This window comes from Macadamia integrifolia, chromosome 12 (assembly GCF_013358625.1).
Source record: "Macadamia integrifolia cultivar HAES 741 chromosome 12, SCU_Mint_v3, whole genome shotgun sequence".
Taxonomy (NCBI): domain Eukaryota; kingdom Viridiplantae; phylum Streptophyta; class Magnoliopsida; order Proteales; family Proteaceae; genus Macadamia; species Macadamia integrifolia.
Genome location: NC_056568.1, coordinates 26,282,383 through 26,308,701, shown reverse-complemented (window position 1 = coordinate 26,308,701; position 26,319 = coordinate 26,282,383). Strand labels below are relative to the sequence as shown.

Sequence of the window (26,319 nt, the reverse complement as noted above, 5' to 3'; positions counted from 1 at the left end):
TATGTGGACAGTTACAGTTTTGTGAAGTTATAGCTACTTCTACTGTTATTCGCTTCCTTGCCGTAAACTCGTTTGTATTAGTTCTTAATGTAGATGCCCCTACTCTTACATTTTTCTTAAAATGTTGCCACTCTTCTTCTTCTTCTTTTCCACATTTCTATGCTCATTTAGCTCTATCACTAAATTCTATTCACTGAAAAAAATCTGCACTTCTTGGTTGCTGTGCTCTTTATGTTGATTCCATTTTACTTGAAATCATTATATATGAATGTCATAAGATTTTTCTTTTTTATTTGTAGGTTGTTGATTTTTATGACTTTTACAAGGGTCAGATGGAGGCTTGGGATGGCCCTGCTTTACTCTTATTTAGGTAACACTTTGAAAGGAAACTAGTCAATTCATATGATCAGATGCTTTAGTGTTGATGGTATAGTTGTAAAGGACGCCTAGGTGATGCCTTTGGCGTTCAAGCGCCTTGGTTGCCTTACGTTTGGGCCCCATCCAACACCTTGGGTCGTCTAGACACCGTGACCAAGGTTTTAAGTATTCTATCATATCCGCCAGTATTAACTGATATGTATTGTATCTTTAAGGTATCAATACGATATGAATTGATATGATACCTAAAAATTTTTTGTATTAGTGCATGTAAGAAACCTCATCAACAAACAATAACAGGCTCAACCTTATCCCAACCTAATGGTGTCAGTTACATGCGAAGTTCTAAAACTCGGGATTGGTCTTGGGACCGGTCAAGGCAGATACCGATCCATATCAGCCTGGATCGGATCGTACAGATATAGCCGTCTTTTTTAAAAATAAAAATCATCTTTTTTTTTTTTTATTATGTTTTTACCCTAGGTCATATCTATGTATCGGGATCGGTCAAGATGATACCGATCCAATTCGGCCAATACTGACCGATCTGATCTGAGTTTTTGAACCATGGCTTCATGGATCTGTGCAAAGACAAAATAGGAAAAGTAATGTAGGGATCGATTGGACCACCAAACCAGACCCAAAACTGCAGGAACTTATAAACCAAAGAACAACTATAATTACCCAAATAAATCAAGCATAGTATGGTAGTAAAAACCGAGATAACAGAATATGACACTTGCAATCAATTTCAACAACTCAGAAATTCTGAAACAGAATAACAGCCTAGGGTTTAGGGGCTGAACTCATCAACTAACAAGTATAAACAGTGAAGTATATGATCAGCAACCAGTAACAACACACAGTACCAAGAGAATCAGAATTCTGGGCAGGAAACAGAATCGGCCAGAATAGGAGACTTTCCAGATTTCACAATCGGCTGGTTTGATTATGCTCAGATTAGTATTGAGCCTCCTTCTAGATGAGACTATCACTCGATCCAAAATTCAAGGCCATCAGATGGCTGCAACTCTCAGACCAAAGAAGGGCGACAGGATGGAAATCTGAAATTCTAAACCCAGAATTTGGAAAAAAAACCCAACAGATCTCTTACCTGAATTGAAGGGCCTTGTAGATAAACTTGAGAATAAGAAGAAGAAAACTTGAAGAAGAAAAAGAACACTTGAAAGGAACCTCTTGGGCTTCACGCCGCAAAATGTCACCGGATCAAACACCAGTCCATCACTTTGATCACACACAAAGCTCACTCATAAGAGCAAACAACAATATATCTTTTTTTTATTCATAAAATCATTCTAGGCTTTTAGGAGCCTCCTGTTCTTTATTTATAATGTTAATGGGGGAGGGAATTACAAAATAGAAGGTTCCTCAAAAAGGAAACTAAATATTCTCCTAATACAATAGTTACTAAAAACTGAAATTAGAAACTAGTTGAAAAAGGAAACTAACTACTAATGACTTGACTCAATTAATAACTTGACTCCTAAGGAAACAAATATAACTCAAATCAAGCCCAACTAAAAAGGAAACTAATGAAAATGGAAACTAACTTGTAATCCCGTACTCAATCTTAGAGCCTCACTTTTAGACCCATAAAAGTGGTCTATTACACTCAAAACACATGGGATCAACGGCCTAACATGTATGGAACCCAACCCTAGGCTTATTCCTAATAAAACAAGCCTATTTTGGTAATTAATCTGCATCAAAAAGTGAAAGTAAAAGGAAAATAACACAGGACCAGCAAGTCAGAAAAATCTTAGCTAAATGGGGCCAGCTACATGGATCCTCATCCATATATATATATATACAATTGAATGCACTTGTCTCGTCATACTTTGTTATCCTTTTTATTTATGATATATTTTACAGATTACCTATTTATAGTGTTTTATGCTTCGAAATTGTATTTTGCATATAACCTAATCATCTCCATACATATATTTAGCGTATGTTGTGTATCTACGATAAGATACTATACATCTATTAAAATAACCCTTCCGATACGGTACCCGATAGTCCGATACTGATTCTTTAAACCTTGGCTGTGACAACTATGGTTGGCGGTGCTTGTTTATACTTTTGCAAACTTTCTGCTTCCTAAGTAAAGGAGCCAAATTTCTTGTTTTGCCTTGCAAAGGGTTGGGGTTGGGAGTTCCTGAGCCATTGGTAGTTTAGTTTTCTTAACCCTGTTAACTTAGTGGTTGGGTCTAGATTGTCTTTAAGACCACCTGGATCATATGCCTTTACAAGTCCTATGAATTTAGTTATACATATTGTAAGCAATGGTCTAGAAAGCATAGAAATTAACTATACAAATACCAGGATGGCTATGTGCTGCATCTCTGATTAAATGATTTTTATCCAAGTCCGATGACCATGTTATAGATTATATTCATAAGATTAAATGTTCTAGGCGGATATAATCATAGTTGTCACGGCGTCAAATCGATCAAAGGCTGTGGAGGGGTGGCTAATCGATTTGGTGATGAATCGCCCATTTTGGCGTTGCCATGGCGGTTAAATCGCCCTTGTGTCATTTTTTATTTTTTCTATTTTCTAAAATTATTTAGTATGCTACTTTTTTATTTTTCCTATTTTTTAAAGTTATTTAGCATGCTACAGGCCTAGAATATATACCCTATAACATATAAAACAAGCATTAAGTAACATCAAATCATCAAAAATCAACATAGCCATATCATGTCATCAAAAATCAATATAAATTATTGACTTATACAGTTATACATCAAGTCATCACTCATTCAGTCATAAAAAATCAACATGTACATCACACAAAAGTAAAAAAATGAAAGGCTAACCTGTGACTGAAGCTTGAAAGCAATGATTAGAAGTGAGTGAGCAACCTGAACAAAGTAAAAGGCATATATGTCAATATATCATATATGAATCAGAGATATATATTTAGAAACCTAAGAATAGATCAAATGATAAGATAAGTGGCTAACCTGTTAAGCTATTAATAACTTACTGAAGCAATGAAGCTTGATAGCAAATAAACTCAACATAAAATAAAAAATGAAAACTTAACTAATCATCCAAGTTCCAAGTTCAAAGTTCAAGTTTAAAGTTTAAAGTTTAAATAATACATAAAATCCAAATACTCAAACAGTTAAACACAAATAACTTAATCGTCATAATCATCCAACAAATCAGCAGATGGCAGATTCCTTTGTTGTCCACTAGAAGCATTTGCATTTTCACCAAAGTTATCTATGACATCCAAGTCATCATTCACATCATCCTCTTCTTCTAAATCTTCTTCCCCATTTGATTCTGATGACTCCCCAACAACCCTCCCTCTACCACTACGTGTGTAGCACATATTTCCTCTAGAGGTTGATGATTGAGCTTTCCTGGGTCAATTGGGCCCCTCCATTATTGCCCCCATTGCTCTACCAGCAACGTCCCATGTGAGATCAACATCGGGATGGACTACATCATCCATTTGCTCCTCAATCATCCACTCACTACTCCAATCCAGTTTGTCAAGCACAAGTGGATCATAATTTCTATTATTGAGACGCCTTTGTTGAAACCTTTCTTCTAGGCGGCGATTGTATTGAACATAGACTAGATCATTCAAACGTTGATGTTCCAACCTATTCTTCTTCTTGGTATGAATTTGAATTCATAAACAATAGAGAACAACAAACAAAGTTATTGTTCCAAAAATAAAAAGTCTAAAATATGAAATAGATGTAATACCCAGCTGCTTACAAACTCAAATGTGCTCCAGTTGCGCTCGCAACCAGAAGAGGAGCAACAAAGCTCTAGAATATGTCTTGCAACCTTTGAAAGCTCAAAAGCATGACCTCCAAATGAACCCCACCAAGTAACTATAAAAAATAAATATATATAAAAATAGCTAGATTAATGTTTAATATATCACACAAACAAAACAACTAAACAATGTACTTACTAGGACTCATGGTTGCCTGTGATCTAATCGCTATATCCGAGGCAAAACCACCTCGAGAATATCTATACAAAGTGGCTTGAGTATTTATCTTGTCTTGTAAAGCTGGTTTATGTATCATTCTTTCAATGACTTCATTAAATGCAAGCTGTAGAGGAGATATAATTTGGTAGCCACCATCATCACCTTCCTTATAAGAAAAAAATTTGCCAGGATTAAGAAATAGTGCTGCTCCATACAAAGGACACCCCATCTGAATCTCTCAACGCCTGTTAACAATATCTAACACTTTCTGTATTGCCTTTCTCTATCCCCAAAATTTTCTTTTATTTTCTGTTTTGCCTCATCCATGGCAAATTGAACCTCAGGCATAGAAAGCCTCTCATCACCATCCACAATCCTCAAGACAGTAAGAAGTGGCTTTGAAGCTCTAAGATAATTTTTCACACCATTCCAAAATGCTACAGCAAACATCGTCTCAACCACTTTATTCCCAGCCTCGGTCTTTGCCAAATTAGAACTAGTCCATTCTTCAGAAATAAACAAATGTCTTAAGTCATCTTTATGTTTTAACAAGTTTTGAAGTGTCAGAAATGCAGTTGCAAAGCTAGTAGCTGCTGTCCTCATAAGATCCCTCCCATTTGTTCTAGCTCTCATTGCATTAAGAATGCGTGTGTGCCTGTAGATGAAGTTGGTTACTTTTTTTGCCTTATCACATTCCTATTAGATTTCAAGAATTCTATTTCCTCCAACATTAGGTCAATGCAATGCGCTGCACAAGGAGTCCAATATAGCTTTGTTCTCTTCTGCATCAGCATTGTACCGGCTAATTTATAAGCCGATGCATTATCTGACACAATTTGCACAACATAGTCCTCACCAATTTCTTGAACTTTGTTGTCAATCAATTCAAACAACTTCTCTGCTGTTTGAGATATACTAGATGCATCAATAGATTCCATAAAATAAGTCCCCTCTGGAGAAGGAGAGAAGAAGAGAAGAAGGAAGTCAGGAACAGAGAAGGAGAAAGAGAAGCAGAGCAGTAGAGAAGCAGAGTAGCAGAGAAGAAGAATAAGCAGCAGACGAAGAAGGAGAAGGAGAAAGACGTCGCAGGCGGCCCCTTACCTTGGTTTTGCTGCCGGAGAAGGAGAAGGAGGAGGAGGAGGACATCAATTGCGGGCGGAAGCTTCGAAGGTTTAGGTAATCAGGTTCACTGCCGAAGAAGGAGGACGTTAGTCGCCGGAGAAGGAGAAGGAGAAGGTGAGCAGTCGCAGGTCAGCTTCGAGGATTCAGGTTCACTGTCAGTGCCAGATAAGGAGAAGGTCAGCAGTCGCAGGTCAGCTTTGAGGGTTTTCGACTTTCAATTTGAGAAATTGAGACTTGAGGGTTTTCGACTTTCAATTTGAGAAATTGGTCTCTTTTGTATTTCACCTAATAGCAAGTGAAAAAAAAAAAAGCGATCGATTAGTATAATAGGCATGCGATGGCGTCCATGGCGCTGCCTTGGCGACGCCTATACGACCCTGGCGGCCGCCAATCGTGACTCCCATAAATCGGTGTACTGCTATGCCCTCGGATTTCCGCCGGGACGCCAAATCACTGCCTAGGTGACGCCGTGACAACTATGGATATAATCAACTTTTAATTAGGTCAAACAAATTTCGGAAATTTTTATTAGGTGATTGTTAATTTGTTATATGGTTCTCTGATTTTCTAACAATAGTTAGCCATGTAACCGAAGGCTTAATCAATAAGAAGATTCCTAGGGCTAACCAGAATAATTGGGGCTTATTTTTCCTTTTTATTACTTCAAATTATCCATAACATATAGAATCGATGCAAATCTGTTACGGAATTTCTCCTCTATGAGTGGAGGTTGTCAGTGTCAGTATATAGGTCATGTGGTACTATTTATTAGTAGCCTTTGTTTGAATGGTGTTAAAGATTCTCTTGTGGGCTTTTACTATGGGATAATAACTGGAGCACTCTTTTCATAATTAGGTAATGATGGAAGCTTCTAGTTTCTTTTGTTGTTTGTTTATTATGTTTCATTCCTTTGTCCCAGTGATGGAAAAACAGTGGGGGCTTGTCTTGATCGAAACGGCCTTCGCCCTGCTAGGTATTGGAAGACAGTAGACAATGTTGTCTATGTTGCTTCTGAGGTCTGTTCTTTTATCTTCACTTAGGTTCTCATTTTGATGAATGTGCTGGGTTTTTGTACTTGTCTACTTGAAGCTATTCATAGTTGCTTTTGAACTTTGTTAGTTTAGATCTTAACTGAGCCATATATTCTCTCCACGTAGGTCGGTGTCCTGCCAATGGATGAATCAAAAATCACAATGAAAGGCCGTCTAGGTCCGGGAATGATGATAGCTGTTGATCTACAGAATGGCAAGGTCTGTGATTGACACATTCATTTTTTATTTTTCTTTTAAATACCACTGTTATGAGTGAAGATTATTTCTTGAGGAGCATGTACTTTCACCAAATTACCTTCTTCATAATGGTAACATCAAAATCCTTTTGATCTCAATTATGTTTTTGTATTTGATGGGACATTTTATTAGAGGGGAAAAAGGAGCATCAAATGGCTTGTTATGAATTGTACAAAGCTATGCAGTATAGCTGAACACAACTATAGCCGCTCATTAGTGTGGGCCTGATATTTGTTAAAGTTTTGAATTGGCCTATCCCAGGGCTGTCCTGATGTGATTCAGGATCAGTCTTGAACAACTTCATGGGCCTGCCCATGTAATACTATACCTCTCTTCACATACAAAAATTCCCATTGTTTATCCCAAAATTGACTGCAGCTACTATGCGTAGTTTCTAATTTAATGGTATTTGGATTCTTTATAATTAGCAACCCAAAAACAAGGTTAAATTTTTTTGACAAATTAGGTCTGACCTGAATTTTTTTGGTGAAATGACTCAAATCCAGTTAAATTCTGGTAAAAAATATGGAAATGAAGGGAAATATGAGGTCCTTTGAATTTTCACAATATAACTTTTTGGGGATACTTATTTAATCATAAGTACACATCTAGGGATGATTACAAATGAAAATCACACGAATTGGTCTTTTGGTTTGGGACCCTAAGTTGCTAGTGTATTTTGTAGGTTGTGTGCTTTGACCTAAATAAGTTATTCTACACATATCTAATTTTTTTTTTTTCGGATGAATAATAAATGTATTATGAAAGGAAAAAGGGGGGGGGGATACACAACGGGGACAAGGGGAGAAAGAAACCCCTATACAGGGGTGGGGGAGAGGATAGAAGAGGGGAGACCCCAAGAGCCAACAATGAGCCTGTTCCTTGGGGAATCAAAAACCGACCGAAATCTAATGGGAGAGACGACAAGTTTGGAGGAGACATCAAAGTAGATGGCTTTTCAAATTGAATTGAGAGATCTAGAGTTGGAAGTCCATCTACGAAGGTTGCGCTCCATCCGAATATGGGAGATGGTGGCTGCAAAAACTAATTTCCCAGCGAGGTCGCAAACCGATCTACCGATGAAGGTCATGTCCATCCAAATCCATTCCCGGGAAAGCGAGAGAGTATGTCTTCTAGCAGGCAAGCAAGAGGAGAGAACACGCTTCCAAATAGAGGAGGAGATAGGGTAGTCGAAGAAGAGATGATTGTAGTCTTTAATGCCATTCCAGCAAAGGCAGCAGACAAGAGAGACCTGGATATGGCGATGAATGAGGACAGGTTGGCTGGGGAGGCAGTTGGATATGGCTCTCCAGGTAGTAAAAGGGTGAGGAGGGATGTGACTAGGAAACCAGAGAAGCTTACACCAAAGAACCGTATGGCCTCTAGAGCGGATGATGTTCCAAGCTAAGGAGGAGCTGAAGCGACCAGAGGACAATTTTCATATTACGCAACATTTATTTTAAACTATTGAAACATGCCATTGCGATTTTTGTCTTCTGTTGCTGAAATATTTTTCAAAGTAAATTATTTAGTTATGATTGGATAATTTCATTTGCTCTCACAATCCTCTTGCCCCTAGGCGTAAAATTATTTGGTTTCTTAGCCACATCCCTTGCCACAGTTTCATTGCCTGGAGAGCCCTCTCGAACTACCTCCCTCACCCAATCCTTCCTCCTTTTCAGACATATCCCCGTCCCCTCCTTCCTTTTGTCTCTGCTGGAACATAGTGGAATTGGACGCCCATCTACAAAGATTTCATTCCATCCAAATATGGTGGCTGGATGCATAGAAGGCGAGCTTCCCAGCAGTGTCGCAGATGGATGAACCAGCAAAAGTCATATCAACCCATAAGCCATAACCATTCTCTATTGAGGGAGAGAGTCCTTCTAGAAGGCTAGAAGCTACTAAGGATCCTCTTCTAGTTGGTGGAGGAGAAAGGGCAGGTTGAAAAAAAGATGGTCAACATCTTCAGTGGCATTCTAGCAAAGCCCTTCTTTTAGAAGGCCAACAGCACATATGGACTTTAAAAGGCTGACTTAGAGAATTTAAGAGGGCCCATCGTGGGGCACTTAAAAGTTTAAACCATTAATTGTGGACCTGGTTTCAGGCTTTTAGCTAAGCTATGGGGCTGTTTGGGTTAGCCTATTTCTGTATTAAAGCTGGTCTTGCACTGCATCATATAGAGTTGCATGTAGTTTTAATTTGACCGAGGTCAAAACTGAAACATATATTTTTAATATGGCGTATTCCACACAACTTTGAATTTTGCACAAAACTTCCACAAATGCAGCAAATCGTCACTTTCGATGCATTCCACTACTTCATAACAACTTGTTCCACGATTGTATGGGGGTGATTTTTCCAAAAGTCACAAATAACCCAGTTTCCACAAATCTCAAGAGTCAAAACCAGTGAAACCTATGGAATTAGTCGGAATTTCGACCCGTTTCGTTTGAAACTATACATTTTATGTTAAAGGTTTGTATCATTTTGACAGAAAACAATACCAAAACCACACATATCGTCAAAGTTTCTCTTAAACATTGAAATTTCGACTGAAACCTTGCACTTTTTACATATCGCATGGAGTTCCATATTTGACATCTTGCGAAACCGAAATATTTTGCAAAATTTCGGCGAAACTTTGAACATTGGTTGGTAAAGTTCTTTGTGTTGTAAGCATACCGTAACGTTGCCATATTAATCTAACATGTAGCTTTCTTTCATTTTTGTCTTGTTGTAATGTTGAGGCATTGTATCATGTGCTTTTGATTCAATAAAAGTTTATATATATATATATATATATAATAAGAGCGTAGTGTGGTATTACCCCTGGCAAGTTTAATTATTATTCACAACACCACTCACTTTCTAGTGATTGTGTGCAACTGTGCATGAGTTTACTATCGTTCATGGTGGGAGTATCCTAATTTAGGAAAACAGAATAAAAGTAATACTTGTAGCTAGATGTCAATTTTAAATTATGGAAGTTGGTTTTAGCTTTTACTTCTTAATTTCTCTTTGTAATTCTTTTATCCATAACAATTCTTGTTACATATTGATTTTCTTAACACATAATGGACCTTTGTTTTGTAATAAAGGCCTAGAGGGAGTATACCTGCATAGGCTTGCTTTACAGATTCTATGATGCAATTTGTAAATCTTGATTGCTCATATTGCAGGTTTATGAGAACACGGATGTTAAAAAGCGAGTGGCATCGTCATATCCATATGGAAAGTGGTTGAATGAAAACATGAGATCCTTGCAGACTGTCAACTTTCTTTCCACCTCAGTTATGGATAATGAGGCAATTTTAAGATGTCAACAGTAAGAATTGTGCTTTCTTAGCTGTTTTTTAAATGCTTAAATTTGGCATGAGGTGACTGATAGTTTGGTGTGTCAGTGTACTTTCAAAATGTTATGCTAAAAGTGACATATATTTACTAAGATGTTTCTACACTGGTCCTATTCTAGTGATAACTTTTCAAATCTGAAGGCATCACTGCTGTACCTCAGAGGGAAAAAGGATTTTCTCTGATTTTCCTATATACACATTGAGGAGTTAATGGAGATTTTTTGACACATGACAAAGTCGAGGCTCTTATTGGATAATGGGCTATCCTCTCTCCTGGGGAAAAAAATACTGTGGACAATCCTAACCACCTGTTACATTAACCACTGACTTGGAATCTTGGATGGTCGGTATGCTCTTTTACTGGACACAGGCATTTATTAGATTTCAGAATATAGTGTCAAACATGCGGGTGAAGTTTGGCCTATTTTCTTCCTGAACATCCAGAGATAATATGGTTCAAAAATTAATTTTCAGGCTTGGACTTGATTGCTTTACTTAGGCCCTGTATGTTTAAAGGGAGTATGGAATGGGAAACCTGACAAATCGGTCCCACCTGTTGGTGGGATGAAAGACAGGAATGGAAAGTGGGAGTAAAAGTAGGTTTTTCCATTCCCATGAACAGTGCAAATGTTTGGTCGGTTCCAGGGGAGAGGGGAGAGGGGAGAGGGGAGAGGGGAAGGTAGTATTGTGGAGCACATAAAGGAAACCCCAATTCTGATGTTTTGTATTTTTTTTTTGCTCATACATCTGTCTTCACAGCTTTAACACTCCATCAATATGTCTTCTAGTAGATGGGTCAACAACTTGAACAACTCTTCTTACATGGTGCAGCCTCTGTTGGAGCCCTATTGCTGCAGGACAGGTTTGGAAAATCTAAGACAAGTCTTCCTTTGCTGTCCCACTGCCTCCTTGTTAATTGATGAATCCCCATTGTAGTTGAGCATTGAGGCTATAATGTAAGACAAAGTAGGAAAATTGGGACTGGTAGAAAAGGATAGGGGAGAGGAAGAGGGTTGTAGCATAAGAGGGAAGAGTTAGGGAAGAGAGGGGGCTCGGCTTCACACCATCTTGGATTCACTCCAATATTTGCAGGAATCAGTCATACTGTAGAGAATGGGAGAAATCTCACCAGTTCAACATCATTTTCCTTTGCTGTCCTACGTGTTAGAAAGCAGTGAATAAGTTCTGAATCCATAGTTGTCACGGCGCCAAGGCGAACCAAGGCGCTGGAGGGCTGTCTAAGCGCTTAGGCGAGAAGGCGCCCGCCTTAAGGTGAATATGGCGCCAAAAAAGATGTTACTATTTTTTTAATATATCTATAATATCTAGTATAACTGTATAACAATGATATACTTAATTTTAAATTGCTTGTAAAAAATCAAGCCTTTAAGTTATATCAAAATACAAGAAACACGACTCTAAGCAACATCAAGGGAAAAAAGTACACACTTTAAGCAACATCAAGAGACAAGAATCAACATTCAACATGAAATTCATATCAATGCAAATTGCAAAGTGATATATTTTCTAACATGAGAAAACACAACAAAAAATAAAAAATTATTCATAAAAAAAAAGCTATAAATAAAACAAAAGGCATAACAACATATAATTTCTAATGAAATATTATAAATAATATAATATTTAACTATTTAAGTATGTAGTTAGATATACTTACCTCTATGATGCCCAAAACGAGATCCACAAAGTTCATCATAGATCATGAGTCCATGAACCATGATATTTTAATGTTTAACCCTCTGTCAATCAATACATATAAGTTAGTGATACTAAAACACTAAGCAACAAGAGAAACCTTGTTCCTTAATATATGAGTCATGACTCATGATAGGTGATAGGCTATGGGTTCCAATCCTACCTGGGGAGAATTAAAAACACCTAATGGAAATTGAGAAACATAAAAATAAACCAAAATGCTAAACTTTAGTAAGCTTTAAAGTATAAATTTTAAAACAACAAAATAAACCATCAAGCTAAACTTTGTTCTTGTTTAACCATAATCAAGCTAACAAATCAACATCTACTTCTTCTCCCTCCTGTTGTTGTTGACTCATAGAATCAGTTGGCCCATCACCAAAGTCTTCTTCAATATCTTCATCATCACGCACCACATCGTGGACCTCTTCTTCAACTTCATCATCTGACGATTCCTCAATAGTGGCCCTTCCCCTACCACGACGTGTGTAGCAAATATTGGCTGCACTTGTTGATCCTTGAGCCCTCCTAGGTAAATTACGACCCCCCACTGATGTAGATGCACCAACTGCTCTATCAACATCTCCCCATGTGAGGTCGTCTCCAGGATGGACTAAATCTCCATCTTCTTGATCCCCTGTTATCCATTCACTACTCCAATTCATTTCATCAAGAATTAATGGATCATAATTGCTGCCCTTTTCCCTTCTTTCTTGGAACCTTGAATGAAGCCGACGATTATATTGGATATAGACTAGATCATTCAAGCGCTGATGTTCTAGTCTATTCCTCTTCTTGGTGTGAATCTGAATCCATAAATACTCTTTATTTAAGTCAAGAAATAGATGTAAAAAGTATAATTACAAACTAATATTTAAAAAATACGTACAAAATCAAATGTGCTCCAATTGCGCTCACAACCGGAAGCGGAGCAACAAAGGCCTAATATGCGTATTGCATATTGTTGAAGCGTAGGGGCCGAAGATCCATGTGTTTCCCACCAAGAGACTATATACAAGGAAAAAATTAGATACACATATTGTTAAATACTTATTAAAATTAAAAAAAAAAAATACTTAGTACTTACTAGGATCCAATGCTCCTTCACCGGCTTTCCGTTGTTTAATAGCCAAACTCCTTGAAAAGCTACCTTCACATTTTCTGTACATTTGAGACTCACGTATGATCTTGTCTTGCACAGCTAAGTCGGGCACCATTCTTTCAATAACTTTCATGAATGCATCTTGTATTTTACATGATTCTTCAAAAGGGAGTCTCTCATCATTGATGTAGTCAAAATATTTGCTAGCATTTAGGTAAAAGCCAGCAGCATATAAAGGTCGATCCATTTGGACCTCCCAACGGTCATCAATAATTGCTAACACCTTCTTCCATGACCGTTCTTTGTTGGAAAAATTTACTTTTATCTTTTTCTATGCTATTTCCATTGCCAAATAAACTTCAGGCAATGCAGGCCTCTCATTACCATCTACTAACCTCAAGACAACTAAAATTGGTTGGGATGCTCTTAAGCAATCTAGTACACTGTTCCAGAATGTTTGTGCAAGTATTGTCTCAAGTACTTTCTTACCTGCCTCTGTCTTGGACAACTTAGAACTATTCCAATCATCAGATACAAATAATTGCTTCAAGGCATCCTTGTTCTTGTACAAACTTTGTAGTGTCAAGAATGAGGTAGCAAATCTTGTAACTCCAGACCTCACCAGATCTATTCCATTTGTCTTTTTCCTCAAAGCATCAACAAGTTTGTAATGTCTGTAGACAAAACTTGTCATTGTTTTTGCCCTCTCTATTGTTGTTTTATAAGCTTTCAACTTGCCAATGTCCTCTAACATGAGGTCCAAACAATGAGCTGCACAAGGAGTCCAATAAAGCTTACTCCGTTTTTCCATCAACATTCTACCAACTGCAACATAATTAGCTGCATTGTCTGTAACTACTTATACCACATTATCCTCCCCAATTTCTTCAATTTTACTATCAAACAGCTGAAATAACATGTCTGCATATTGAGACTCACTAGATACATCTACAGAGCCCATAAAATAAGTCCCCAATGGACAATTGACAAGGAAATTAATCAAGTGTCTACCTCTCTTGTCAGTCCACCCATCAGACATAAGAGTGCACCCGTGCCTTTTCCAATAATCTTCATATTTCTTCTTGATACAGTCAATCTGAGCTTTTTCATCCTGTAACAAGGGCACTCTCAACTCATGGTAAGAAAGGGGCTTATATCCTGACCCAAACTGTGCAATGGCTTCAACCATCTCCTCAAAGCTCCTTAACTTGACAGTATTGTATGGGATGCCAGCTTCATAAAACCATTTTGCAACATATGCATTAGTTTTCTTTCTGTCTGCATTTGATCTTAAGCTGCTTTGTATTGTTGTCTGGGTAGAACCTTTAGACCTCCTCTCACCAACTATTTCTTCAGGAGTCCGTCGAAGATAAGAATCTATCGGACCCTTTACTGCCACTTGTGTAATAACATTAGCTTTATTCCTTTTGGAAGATGTCCTAGAGCTTGGTACAAGGTTCTTTATTGAGGAGTCTATAGTTGAGGGCCTTGGTACACCAGACTAGAGTTGCCCTCCACTTTCTATCTCTTCAGGCAAATCCTCTCCCTCCTGATGACCAACAGAATAATCCTCATCAAATACATCAGGCTTTCTCTTCTGATTTCGCATGATAGCTTCATGCATCTCTCTAGCGATTGCTGCAGTTGTTTTTGGGCACTTTGATATATCTCCATACCCACTAATTAAATGTTGCTTAAGCCTTTTGATTCCTCCTTTGGCATCTTTTCCACAAAGTGTACATCGCACTAAGTTCTTATCATTAAGATCTGGCCAATATCCATACTTCCACCCAGGGTCTTTTGATTTGGCCTTCCTAGTTGGATCTTTGCTTGGATCATATGTTGATGCGCTAGTGCTAGCAGATGGCCCGCCACTACCACTAGTAGCCATATCTATTTGAATAAACTACAGCACTACACAAACATAAGGAACAACAACAAGAGAAACTAAGTAACAAAAAATAAGAAAAAGCATAGCACTCTACAATGCACTTTACAAGCTAAAATATAATAACCAATGCACTACAACCTACCTACAGTAGCAGGGAAATGCACTAGCAGGAGAAGAAGGAATCATGCAGTAGTAAAAAAAATTCATAAGAGAAAAAAAAGCATAGCACTAATGCACAACACTAATGCACAACAGTAGTAATCATGCAATCATAAATTCATAATACAGAATTACAGATTACAGTCTACGTCTACTTGCAGGGAAAAAAAAGGTAAGCACTAGCAGAGAAGCAGAGAAGAAGAAGAAGAAGCATAGAAAGAACCGGCAGCCTCCATAAGAAGCATTCGAGAACATCAGAGGGGAAAAAGAAAAAAAAAAAAAAAAAAACACTAGCCACTAGCAGCAGGGCTGCCAGGACAGACGAAGCTAAGGAGGAAGAAGAGACAAGAAGAAGAAGAGTCGTAGACGAAGAAGCAGAGGAAGAAGAAGAAGAAAAAAAAAGTCGTAGACGAAGAAGAAGCAGAGGAAGAAGAGAGAAAAAAGAAAAAAAAGAATCGTTGACGAAGAAGAAGCAGAGGAAGAAGAGGGAAAAAAAAACATTCGTAGCTCGAAGACGAAGTAGCAGGGAGGGAAAAAAAAATTACAAACATACCTGAAGTCGAAACAGAGGAGGGAACGATGGATTTCAGCCTAGTCCAACTTCAATCTCAATCGGTCGGTTGAATCAATGAATCCAAAGTTCTACGATTGTAATGGCAGAGAGACTTCACCGGGAGAGAAACATGGAGGGTTTTAAATTATAAACCTTTCATGTTATATTTCCCCCCACCACCAAAATTTTTTTTTTTTTTTGTTCACTTGAGGAGTAAAATGATTCCATGCATCTCACACCATTTAAAAACCTGTACTTCATCAAATGAAAAGTTTACAATTAGAATATAAAAAACAAATAATTAAGTGAAAGTAAAAAAAACACACACACACACACACACACAAGGCGGTCGCCTTGCCTACCAAGTCGTCCAAGGCGCCAAAGGCGACGCCTTGATACCAAAGGCGACCGCCTTTTATACGTAAACAATGGCGTCCCTCGCCCTGTCCCTAAAAAAAGGCCTGGACGCCAAGGCGTCGCCGTGACAACTATGGCTGAATCACTACTTAACTCCAAAGATTGTATCCTCAAGGCCTCCTTCTTGTTGATAGAAGAATATTCAATGTATTTGGGGCTGAAATTGAGATAAAAATTGGAGATATGGGACTGATATAAGAACTGACAAGAAATTTTCAATAATCAAGTATAGACAAGGAGGGGAAATTGGGTTTCTTAGTGATTTGGCTAAGGAGGGTCAAGGGAAATTGGGATACCACATCTTTCTTCACTATCAATCCTATTCCAGCCAAACAAGTATGATTTATTGGGGTTTATGGGCTTCTCTTAGGAAATGAAAATGGAGGCTGGGAGAAATAAGATGGAACAAACAACAATGGATTTTGGGGGCAATCAAACAGGGATGATTTGCTGTAGGTATAGAGTTTGAAAAAATGAAGTGGATAGAAAAGAAGAAGAATATTAAAAAGTAATTAGAAGATCACCTTGGCTTCACACCATCTTGTATTCACTCCAAGAATTGCATAGAGTCACTCACGCTGAAGAAGAAGATGATAATCTCGAAGTTCCAAAATATTTTCATTCATTCATTCATTGTCTTCTCAATTCCCATCATGACTACAAAGGGCCTTATAAAATTACACAAAAAAAAAGTTGTTTCCTAAAATAGTTACTCTCATGACTACATATTAAACCTCTAAACAGTTATTTCCTACAACAACTACCATATAACTGCAACATAATAACAGCAAAACACAATAAAAAAAATAAGATAGTCTGGCCCCAAATAAAAGTACAACAAATCAATAAAAGAACTACATATAATGCTGGTCATCTAGCCGTAGGCTAATGAAGTGATATATTGCTGTGTACATCGATTTCTCCTCTACAACAACGAGCTCACCCTTATCCCAACTTAAATGGGGTCGGTTACATGGATCCGTGCAAAAGAAAAAAGGTAAAAAAGTAAAAGTAAAAGTAAAAGGAAAAAGGAAAGAAGCATAACACTAGTATTATATTCCCTCTCTTGGTAATGAATTTATCATTCACCAAAAAAAAAAAAAAAAAAAAAAAAAGAAGAAGAAGAAGAAGAAGAAGAAGAAGAAGAAGCATAACACTAGTTACTCAGGAAAATCTCAATTAAATGGGGTCGGCTACATGGATCCTTGCCCTAATTCGACTCTATCCGAGGTCATACTTGGGATAAGGCATAGACTATACATGTCGTTCCTTATAACTTCCTTTATGGTCATTTTAGGCCTGCCCCTAGCTCTTTTAGCTCCTTCAATCTGAATCAGATCGCTCCTCTTTATTGGGGTGTCCCGAGGCCTCCATTGAACATTGCCATACCACCTCAAGCAACTTTCTCGGAGCTTATCATTGATCGGGCCAATCCAAATCAGCTCAAATATATTCATTCCTTACTTTTTCCTTCATAATTTTGCCACATCCATCTTAACATCCTCATCTTTGCTACACATAACTTCTCTATATGACACTTCTTAGCTTCCCAACATTCTGCCCCATACTTCATAGTCAGTCGTACAACAATTCTATATAATTTTCATTGAGCTCTAAAGGAATACATTGGTCACACAACACTCTGTTCGCACCTCGCCACTTTATCCATCCCACTTTAATTCTCTGTGTAACATTATCATTAATGTCACCTTCTTTATTTATGGTTGACCCTAGATATCTAAAATAATCATTTTGCAGTATCTCTCTCGTCGCAATTCTCACCATATTGTCGTACATCATAGTGTGGCTAAAGTGATAGTGTATACTCTGTCTTTGATCTACTTATTTTAAAACCTCTTGTTTCCAAGGTTGATCTCTATAACTCCAACTTAGCATTAATCCCTGTTTTTGTCTTATCCACCAAAACAATATCATCAACCAAAAGCATACACCACGGGACCCCGTCTTGAATGTTCTTGTTAAACTATCCATGATAAGTGCAAAAAGAAAAAAAGGGCTTAAGGCTGATCCCTTCGTGTAATCCAATCGTAATTGGGAAATCACTAGCTTGACCTTCCACAGTTCTGACACTAGTCACCATGTCCTTATACATATTTTTGATTCTATCTACATATTTACTCAATACCCTTTCTTCTATAGTACATGTTGGATTAAATCTCTAGGGACTCTGTAATAGGCTTTTTGTGGGTCAATAAAGACCATATGGAAATCCTTTTTGTTAGCTCTATATTTTTCCATGAGCCTCCTTAGTAGGTAAATAGCCTCTCTTATGGATCTACCTAGTATAAAACTAAATTGGTTCTCCGAGATCATAGTTTCTTTTGTCAGTCGGGTTTCAATAACCTTCTCCCATAATTTCATAGTATGACTCAGTAATTTCATGTATCTATAGTTATTACAGCTCTGAATAAAATTATCCCCTTTATTTTTGTATATTGGGACTACAATGCTTCTTCTCCATTCATCTGGCATTTCCTTTTGTTCATAATCTTGTTAAACAGATCAGTGTCTCCTTTGATATGTCCCAAATCCCTGGATGATGTCTTCATCACCTATACTCTTCTAGGATTCCATTTAGAGGCACAATGGAGAGGGAGGTTGCTGGCCGACTCTTAAACCTGGCACTGATACCAAACTTGAAGTGATAAAAGTGAAGAAGAGAGTGCACGGAATGCTTGGGGAAGGAATATATATATATATATATATATATATATTTTTGGATGAATAAATAGTTCATTACCAGGAGGAGAAGAATATACAAGGGGGAAAAGTGGGGGAAGGGAAGGCTTAAGCCAACAAGGAAAAGCCATCCCAGGGGGAATCGGCAATAGAACAAAAGACAAAACATCATAACCAGGGATAACAAAAAGGCCGGGGGAAGAAAGCCATAATTCCGTCAAGTGAATTGAATGAGATCAACCTGAAGGTTCTAAGAAGCAATGATGTGGGTATTTCTAAGGGAGTTGGGAACAGGACGGGCTTGGAGGGCTTGGACTTTGGAAGTAACATCAAAGTAGATAGCTTTCTAAATCTCATCCGGAGATAGAGATTTGGGGGTCTATCTACGAATGTTATGCTCCATCCAGAGATAGTTAATAGTTGCGCAAAAAACAAATTTACCAACGATGTCACAGATGGAAGAACTAGAGGTCATGTCTATCCATAACCATTCACTGTCAAAAGGGTGAATGGATCTCCTAGCCGGCCGACACTTGGAAAGGACAGATATCCAGGCAAGGGAGGAGAAGGGATAGGAGAAGAAGAGATGGGGGATATCCTCCATACCCTGGGGACATAGGCAGCAGGAAGGGTTGGTGGGGATGTGGCGGTGAATAAGGAAGGATTGGGTATGGAGATAATTGGATAGGCAGCACCATAGAGTGAAGCTATGACGGGGAATATGGCCTTTAAACCGGACAAACTTATGCCGCGGGACCACCGAGGAAGGGGTTCGAACAAAGGACCAAGCAGAGACAGAGGAGGAGATCCCATTGAAGGAGGGGAGCCAATTGCACTTATCTTCTCTTCCTCTTTGACCAGTCGGAAGAGGAGGGAGGGAGGGAGGTCCAAAGATCAAGGAGAGGAGGGAGGGGACCAGCCACTGGGAGAAAGGATCAAGGAGACAAAAGCATTGGCGGGGAAGCCAGAAGAGTAGATAACTCTGAGAGATATCAGATGAGACAGAATGCTCAAAGGATGCCAGGGTCCTTCCAAAGAGAAGTTGACCGGCCATTTCCGATGGAATAGGAAATGGCAGAGAGGGCAATGGGTCTATAATCAAGGATCTTTCTCCAAATCCAGGAGGCATCAGAAATGGAAGGGGCTGCCCAAAGGGAGTTATGCTTGAGCAATCCAGAGAGGATCCAATCGACCCAAATGCTTTTATGCTTGGACACAAATTTTCAGATGAGCTTAGGACTCCCACAGAATTGGCATTTTTGATTCTTTTAATCCCTAATTCTCCTTCAGATTTGGGAAGACAAGCTTTCTTCCAACTAAGAGGCCTAAGGAATTTGGAGGATTCAGAGCCGTTTTAAAGGAAGGAGCAAAGGAGACCTTCAAAAGACTTAATCACGGAGGCAGGGAGGACAAAGGTACTGGACCAATAAAGATACATGGATTGGAGGGCCGACCTAATCAAGGTGAGACGACTTCTAAATGAGAGGAGTTTGCCTTTCTCTTTCCAGAGTTGGAGCTTTTTCCTGAGGTGGTCAAGCAAGGGGGTACAATGGTGGGAAGAAAGCCTGGAGGAAATGAGAGTGAGGCTTAGGTATTTAACAGGCAAGGGACCCAGTGGGATTCTAGAGATTCTGGAAAGGGTGTCTTGGGCCTCAGGGGAGACATTGGAGAGGAAGATATTGGATTTGAGGAGGTTGATGTTGAGACCTGAAAGAGATTCAAAGGAGCGGAGAGTGGTCATGATAGTGGTGATGGAGAGAGAGTCAACCTTAGAGAAGATCATGATGTTATCGGCAAAAGCCAAATGGGAGAAGAGAAGAGATTTGCATTTAGGGATGGGAGAAATGAGATAGAGGTTGGTGACAGATTGGATGGAGCGGAAAAGGACCTTCCAAGGAAAGGGAAAAGAGAAGAGGAGAAAGGGGACATCCTTGGTGGATACCACACCCTAAGGGGAAGTAACCGGCCGGGCTACCATTTACTAAGATAGAGAAGTGAGGGGAGGAGATGCAAGAGCGGGTCTAGTGGACAAAAGAGGCCGGAAAGGACAATTGGAGCAGAACATTGGAAATGAAGTCCTAATTGATTGTGTCAAACGCTTTATGGATGTCAATCTTGAGGAGGGCAGCCGGAGTGTGAGACTTGCGGTCGAAACTATGAACGATCTTATGACAGAGGATAATGTTATCCGAAATGCTCCTTCCCGCAATAAAGGCAAATTGATTGGGACTAACAAAGGAGTCAATGACTATTTGGATCCTATTGGCAAGGATTTTGGCAATGAACTTGTAGAGAAGATTACAGAGAGAAATGGGTTTGAAGTCATTCATAAAAATCGCACCTTCCTTTTTAGGGATGAGATAGAGGAAAGTGTGGTTGATCCGAGAAACTACGCATCGCAAGAATGAGGTCATTGCGGATGGTGTTCCAATAGGCGAAGAAGAAGCCCATATTAAAACCATCGGGATTCGGGACCCAAGGCTTTATTGGCCTTATGGGATAGGATGGCCAAGAGGATTTCCTCCTCCCTGGGAATGGATTGGAGGAAAGGGAGGAGCTCATCAGTGGCAAACTTATTGAGGAGATTGGGGGGATGGGGGGAGGGATAGGGGAAGGGCAAAAGAGCCCCTGAAAGTGAGAGACAGCTTCCGTCTTGATGATATCTGGGGAATAGAACTCAATCCCGGAGGGGGAGATAAGCTTAAGAATGGTGTTGGCATTATTCATAGCTATAAGAGAATTGTGGAAATATGCCGAATTAAAGTCCTACAAATTAAGACATTTGATGTAGGCTTTCTGACGAAGGAAGCTTTCTTCTTGATCCAGATGCAAGGACAGGTCAGAAGCAACAACTTTCTCTTCCTTAGCCAGGACATGGTTGAGGAGATAATGCTGGAGTCTGGATTGAATGGAGTGGAGTTTGTCCTGACCAGAGGAGACCCGAGAGGAGATGTTCTTAAAGGTGGAAGAATTCCAAAGCTTTAAGATAGCATTAACGTTCTTAAGTTTTTTGGCAAAAACAAGGAGAGGGGAAAGGGAGCGAGGGGTGGGATGTTCCAAGCACTATGGACTAAAGGCTGGAAATCGGGATGGGAGATCTACATGTCAAAGAACTTGAAAGGCTTAGGACCAAAGGAGCGGAAGCGGAGGACATGGATTGAGATGAGGCTATGGTCCGAAATCCCAGGAAGGCCAAAGCAGGCATGAGATGAAGGGTAAGAGTCAAGCCAGGCTTCATTAACAGGGGCCCTATCGAGCTTACAAGCCACTCGATGATTGCCAGATCTTCTATTGTGTCAAGTAAGCTCGACTCCAGACCATCTGAGATCAGTGAGATTGAGATCATCAATGCAGTCGTTGAAAGATTCAATAGTCTGAGAATCGATGGGGTTCTCCCTATGCTTTTTATGGCTGAAACGGATTACATTGAAGTCTCCAGCAATTCCCCAAGGCCTGGATCCTGCGAAGGGGGCAAAGGAAAGTAGGTCATGCCAAGGGGGAGCCTAAGAGAAGCTCTATTATGAACATAAATGATTGAGAGAAAGTAGATGAAGGGACCAGAATGGTGGGAGATAGAGATGTGAATGGCTTGGGCAGAGGAGGATTGACAAGGAATGAATTTCTTTCTCTATATTTACTAATTTTTTTTATAACTTATAGAATTACATCAATACCCCCATACTAACATAAGTGTACCTAGGGAGGGAGAAAAGGAAAAAAATACAAGCTTATAAAAAAGTATCCCTTAATACCCTTATTACATGAACTCTGACATCCACATAGCCAAATCTTGAAGAAAACTGCAATAATATTAATCATAATTTCGTGGGATTGAATGGCTGTCTACATAGATATGCATATACTTCAAAAATCTAGCTGTTAACATGACTATAAATCATGTACAGAACATTAGAACCCAAATCCCTCATGTTTGGGCTTTTAAAATGACCCAGTTAAAACGTATAGCCATTGTGAAAGCCCAATACCCATATAACCCATTGGGCACTCAAAAATAAGTTTATTCCATCCCAATCAAGTTGGACTGCCTCTTTGTCTGCATAAACCTTGCCCAAATTTCGGTCCTTGGTGATGATTTAGTTGTTTTGTAATATCATTGTTATCGATATGTGTATCATGCTTGATGGTGTATGTTTGTGTTTAACTAATGCTGGTTAGGGCTATTTGTTAGGGCTATTTGTATCATTTCTGTTTCTTCAACATTTTTGTCAAGTTATTAGAGTTGTATATGATGTAGCACCAATGGCGCCTAGAAACACTTTAAAGTTCCATGTCTGCATTGATAGAACTAGTTTTCTTTTATTTTTATTTTGGTTTGATTTCTTAAAGTGATATATTTACTTTGATTTCTTCATGCATTTTTCTTGAAGAAGTATCATTAGGTTTCTTAGATTGAATTAATTTCATATATGTGATAAGACCAGCTTGCCTGTTTTATTTTTGGGTGGAAGGAGGTGAATGAAACAATGTAAGGGACAAGTTTTATTCAGTATAGCGTGAAGATATATTTTCACTTGCAGCTTTAGGGATGGGTTTCTGTAAAGCAACTTGTTTGCCTACTTGTATGGGACTGTATTAGCAAGGTTGATGACCATCTGTGTTATTTCCGCAGTTTTCAAAGAGATATGGAATGTGGCAATTTTGAAGCCCCTGTTGTTGACTGTATTTCAGTTTGTTATCATATTCATTTGATAGTGTTCTCAAGTCATTGATGATGGATTAAAGATTTGAAAGAAATGGTGATTGGTGATATGCCCCTTTGTGAAAAATTATATTCTTTTGCATTTTTGTGGAACTAGGGCATATGGCTATTCGAGCGAGGATGTCCAGATGGTTATTGAAACCATGGCTGCACAAGGGAAGGAGCCTACGTTTTGCATGGGGGATGATATCCCATTGGCTGTACTGTCTCAGAAGGCACACATGCTTTATGATTACTTCAAGCAAAGATTTGCACAGGTTTGCTGGAATATCTTGGCTTATCTGAGTGAACCCATGACACGAGCTAATAAGCCTCTGCTTGTTTTGAAACATAATACTCTGGACTGAATTTAGTTTAGTTTCTGTTAGGGATTGAAATCCATTCCCTTTCTTTCTGGAGTCAGGTTCATATTTGGTTTCAGTTTGCTTTTGATATTACCACTAGAAGATGCAAAACCTGTAAAAACTTGGAGCATATGGGTGTTCTCTATTTACCTGAGCTAACTTCTTGGTCCTGTGTTTAATGATGCAAAATGCAGAAGCTGATTATAAAGATGTAAATAAGATTTATGAGTATGAAACTTCTTGGGTTGGATGCAGAATATATAAACATGAAACTAGAAAAAATATGCAGCTTCATTAGGCCTGAGAATAGCTAACAAGGTGGAGAAACAACCCACCAGCATGGAAAAAGCACTAATGCTCCACCTCATCACCAACCATTAACCATAATCAGCTCCCCTAACATTCCCTCCCTTCCACTACTGATTCATCAACACCTCAGCCTTAGAAACAACTTTGTTTCTCATTATGAAGATGCTCTCTTCCCCATAGACCTCTTCCCCTTGTAGCCTTGCTTCGGTTCCCCGCCTAGTCTTCCCCCACTCCCCCCTCTGTTTTAGTTAAAGCCATTTATTAATAGAAAGAATTAACTCCACATGCAAGAGCTCTGCAATATTTACACAGAACGAAGGCAAGACAAAACAATTCAAAATAGCTTTGCAAATTGCATTGGATATACTGTATGGTATTTTCTTTAAATTCTATACATTAATAAGCCTAAAATTCTTGAGTTTCTCAGATTTACTGGCCATCCTAAAAGAGGGTTCATAATACAACTTTTCTGATTGAATTGCACCTTCTGAATTCCATTGATCCATTCTAACAAACTCAGGTGGCACAGCAATCTGAGTTCAAGTGACAGTAATTACTTATTGTGAATTAGTTATATCTTAGTAAATTAGTCTACTTCCATACAATTGAGGCTAAATTAATTGAACTTAGTGAGTTAATCTATCTCATGCTAACTGAGAGCTTTTACTGAGTGGTTAATGTCGTTTACTGCCTTTTGTGCTCTTCCAACCTTTTGAAATAATGACATATAAATTGATCCCATCCAATAAAATTCACACCCAATAATTTTCTTGTCTTTACCCCATAATCTGGCATCTCCTCTTGGAGCCAGATCAGTAGGATCAACAATGTTAATCTTGACCCAAAATGTCTTCCTCCCTCTCTAATGACTGGAATTGTTTGACAGTTGTCCAGAATTATGGTTAATCATTGTCATCATCATCATCATGTGGATATGCCTGTTGGTCTACTTGGCAGGATCAGCAACTGATATTTTTTTTATTGAGATGAAATATGGAATAATTTTATGTTTTTATCTTTTTGTTTAAGGTACCTTGAGATGACCTTTTCAGTAGCAATTATCATATTTCATTTTTTAGCATGACGTGAAGTTTTCAAAATTCTTATGGTTTTAGTTTCATTTTGGTTTATGACTTCCTGTTCTTTATTTCTCTTTTTTTTTTTTTGTTAAGTTTTTTTTTTTTTTTGGGGTTAAGGTTACCAACCCAGCGATTGACCCCCTTAGAGAAGGATTAGTTATGTCACTTGAAGTCAACATAGGGAAGCGTGGAAACATCCTAGACGTTGGACCAGAAAATGCTGCACAGGTTTGTTTGTTTTTAATTTCTGCAATATGTTGTCATGAATTTAGTGGACATTCTAATCAGTTCTGCTGACCTTTGTCTAACGTTATAAATTGACTACCCTAACAATCCTTTTGTTTTTTATGATAAGGTTATTTTGTCTAGTCCTGTGTTGAATGAAGGGGAGCTTGAGTTGTTGATAAAGGATCCCAACCTGAAACCTCAAGTATTACCAACGTTTTTTGATATTGGGCAAGGGGTTGAGGGTTCCATAGAAAAGACAATAAAGAAACTATGTGAAGCTGCTGATGAAGCTGTTCGAAGTGGTTCACAACTTCTTATTCTCTCTGACCGCTCTGAGGAACTGGTAAATATTATTCTCTGTGTTGCTATTTATAGCTAAGTTGCCATGCCCCATTTTATTAGTTTTCATATAAATTGGGTATTGTGAAATTATGTTTCCTTTGCTTCTACAAAATTTTCTCACTAGCTTGTTTTTGTGAATCCTTTTTGTCAAATTCATACCCTGGTTTTACGTGAAGGAAACCTTATGTTCAAGTTGTTTTTCTCTTATGGGAAGATTACTATGTAACCTTTTAGTCTGTGAAAAAAATAAAGTAAAGAAAATAGCAAGAAGAAAAGAGAAAAGGGAGTCAATAGAGAAGAAGAGGTAGACCATTGGCTATAAGGAGAAGAGAATACTCTCCCACCAATAGTGATTACTTTATTTGGAATAATTTAAACTATATAAATTGCAAATAGACCCTTTGGGTTATGTATATCCTCGCATAAACCCAAAAACAGTAAAGTATAATGATGAAAACACCCTGTTGCACCAACACTAGACATAATTCCTTCGCACTGCTCCTCAAGCTGAAGCATGCACACCTCCCATGCCCAGCTTGGAACATACTTGAAGTGATACATTATGAAATAGAGCATTGGTTAACAGGCCACCAATCTTAGCAGAGCTAACAAAAGGAATAGAAATCAGT

At 38.5% G+C, this 26,319-nt stretch overlaps 1 protein-coding gene across 1 annotated transcript in view; it reads left to right on the top strand.

Annotated features, from left to right (window-relative positions):
* The window catches only part of LOC122057294 (ferredoxin-dependent glutamate synthase 1, chloroplastic/mitochondrial-like), a 77,878-nt gene that overhangs the window by 5,548 nt on the left and 46,011 nt on the right, over nt 1–26,319 (top strand). Inside the window, exons 6-12 of the mRNA XM_042619347.1 lie at nt 300–370; nt 6,405–6,501; nt 6,643–6,735; nt 9,957–10,102; nt 23,486–23,645; nt 25,238–25,348; nt 25,476–25,691. Coding sequence (XP_042475281.1) covers nt 300–370; nt 6,405–6,501; nt 6,643–6,735; nt 9,957–10,102; nt 23,486–23,645; nt 25,238–25,348; nt 25,476–25,691 — 894 coding nt within the window. The remainder of the gene's footprint in view (nt 1–299; nt 371–6,404; nt 6,502–6,642; nt 6,736–9,956; nt 10,103–23,485; nt 23,646–25,237; nt 25,349–25,475; nt 25,692–26,319) is intronic.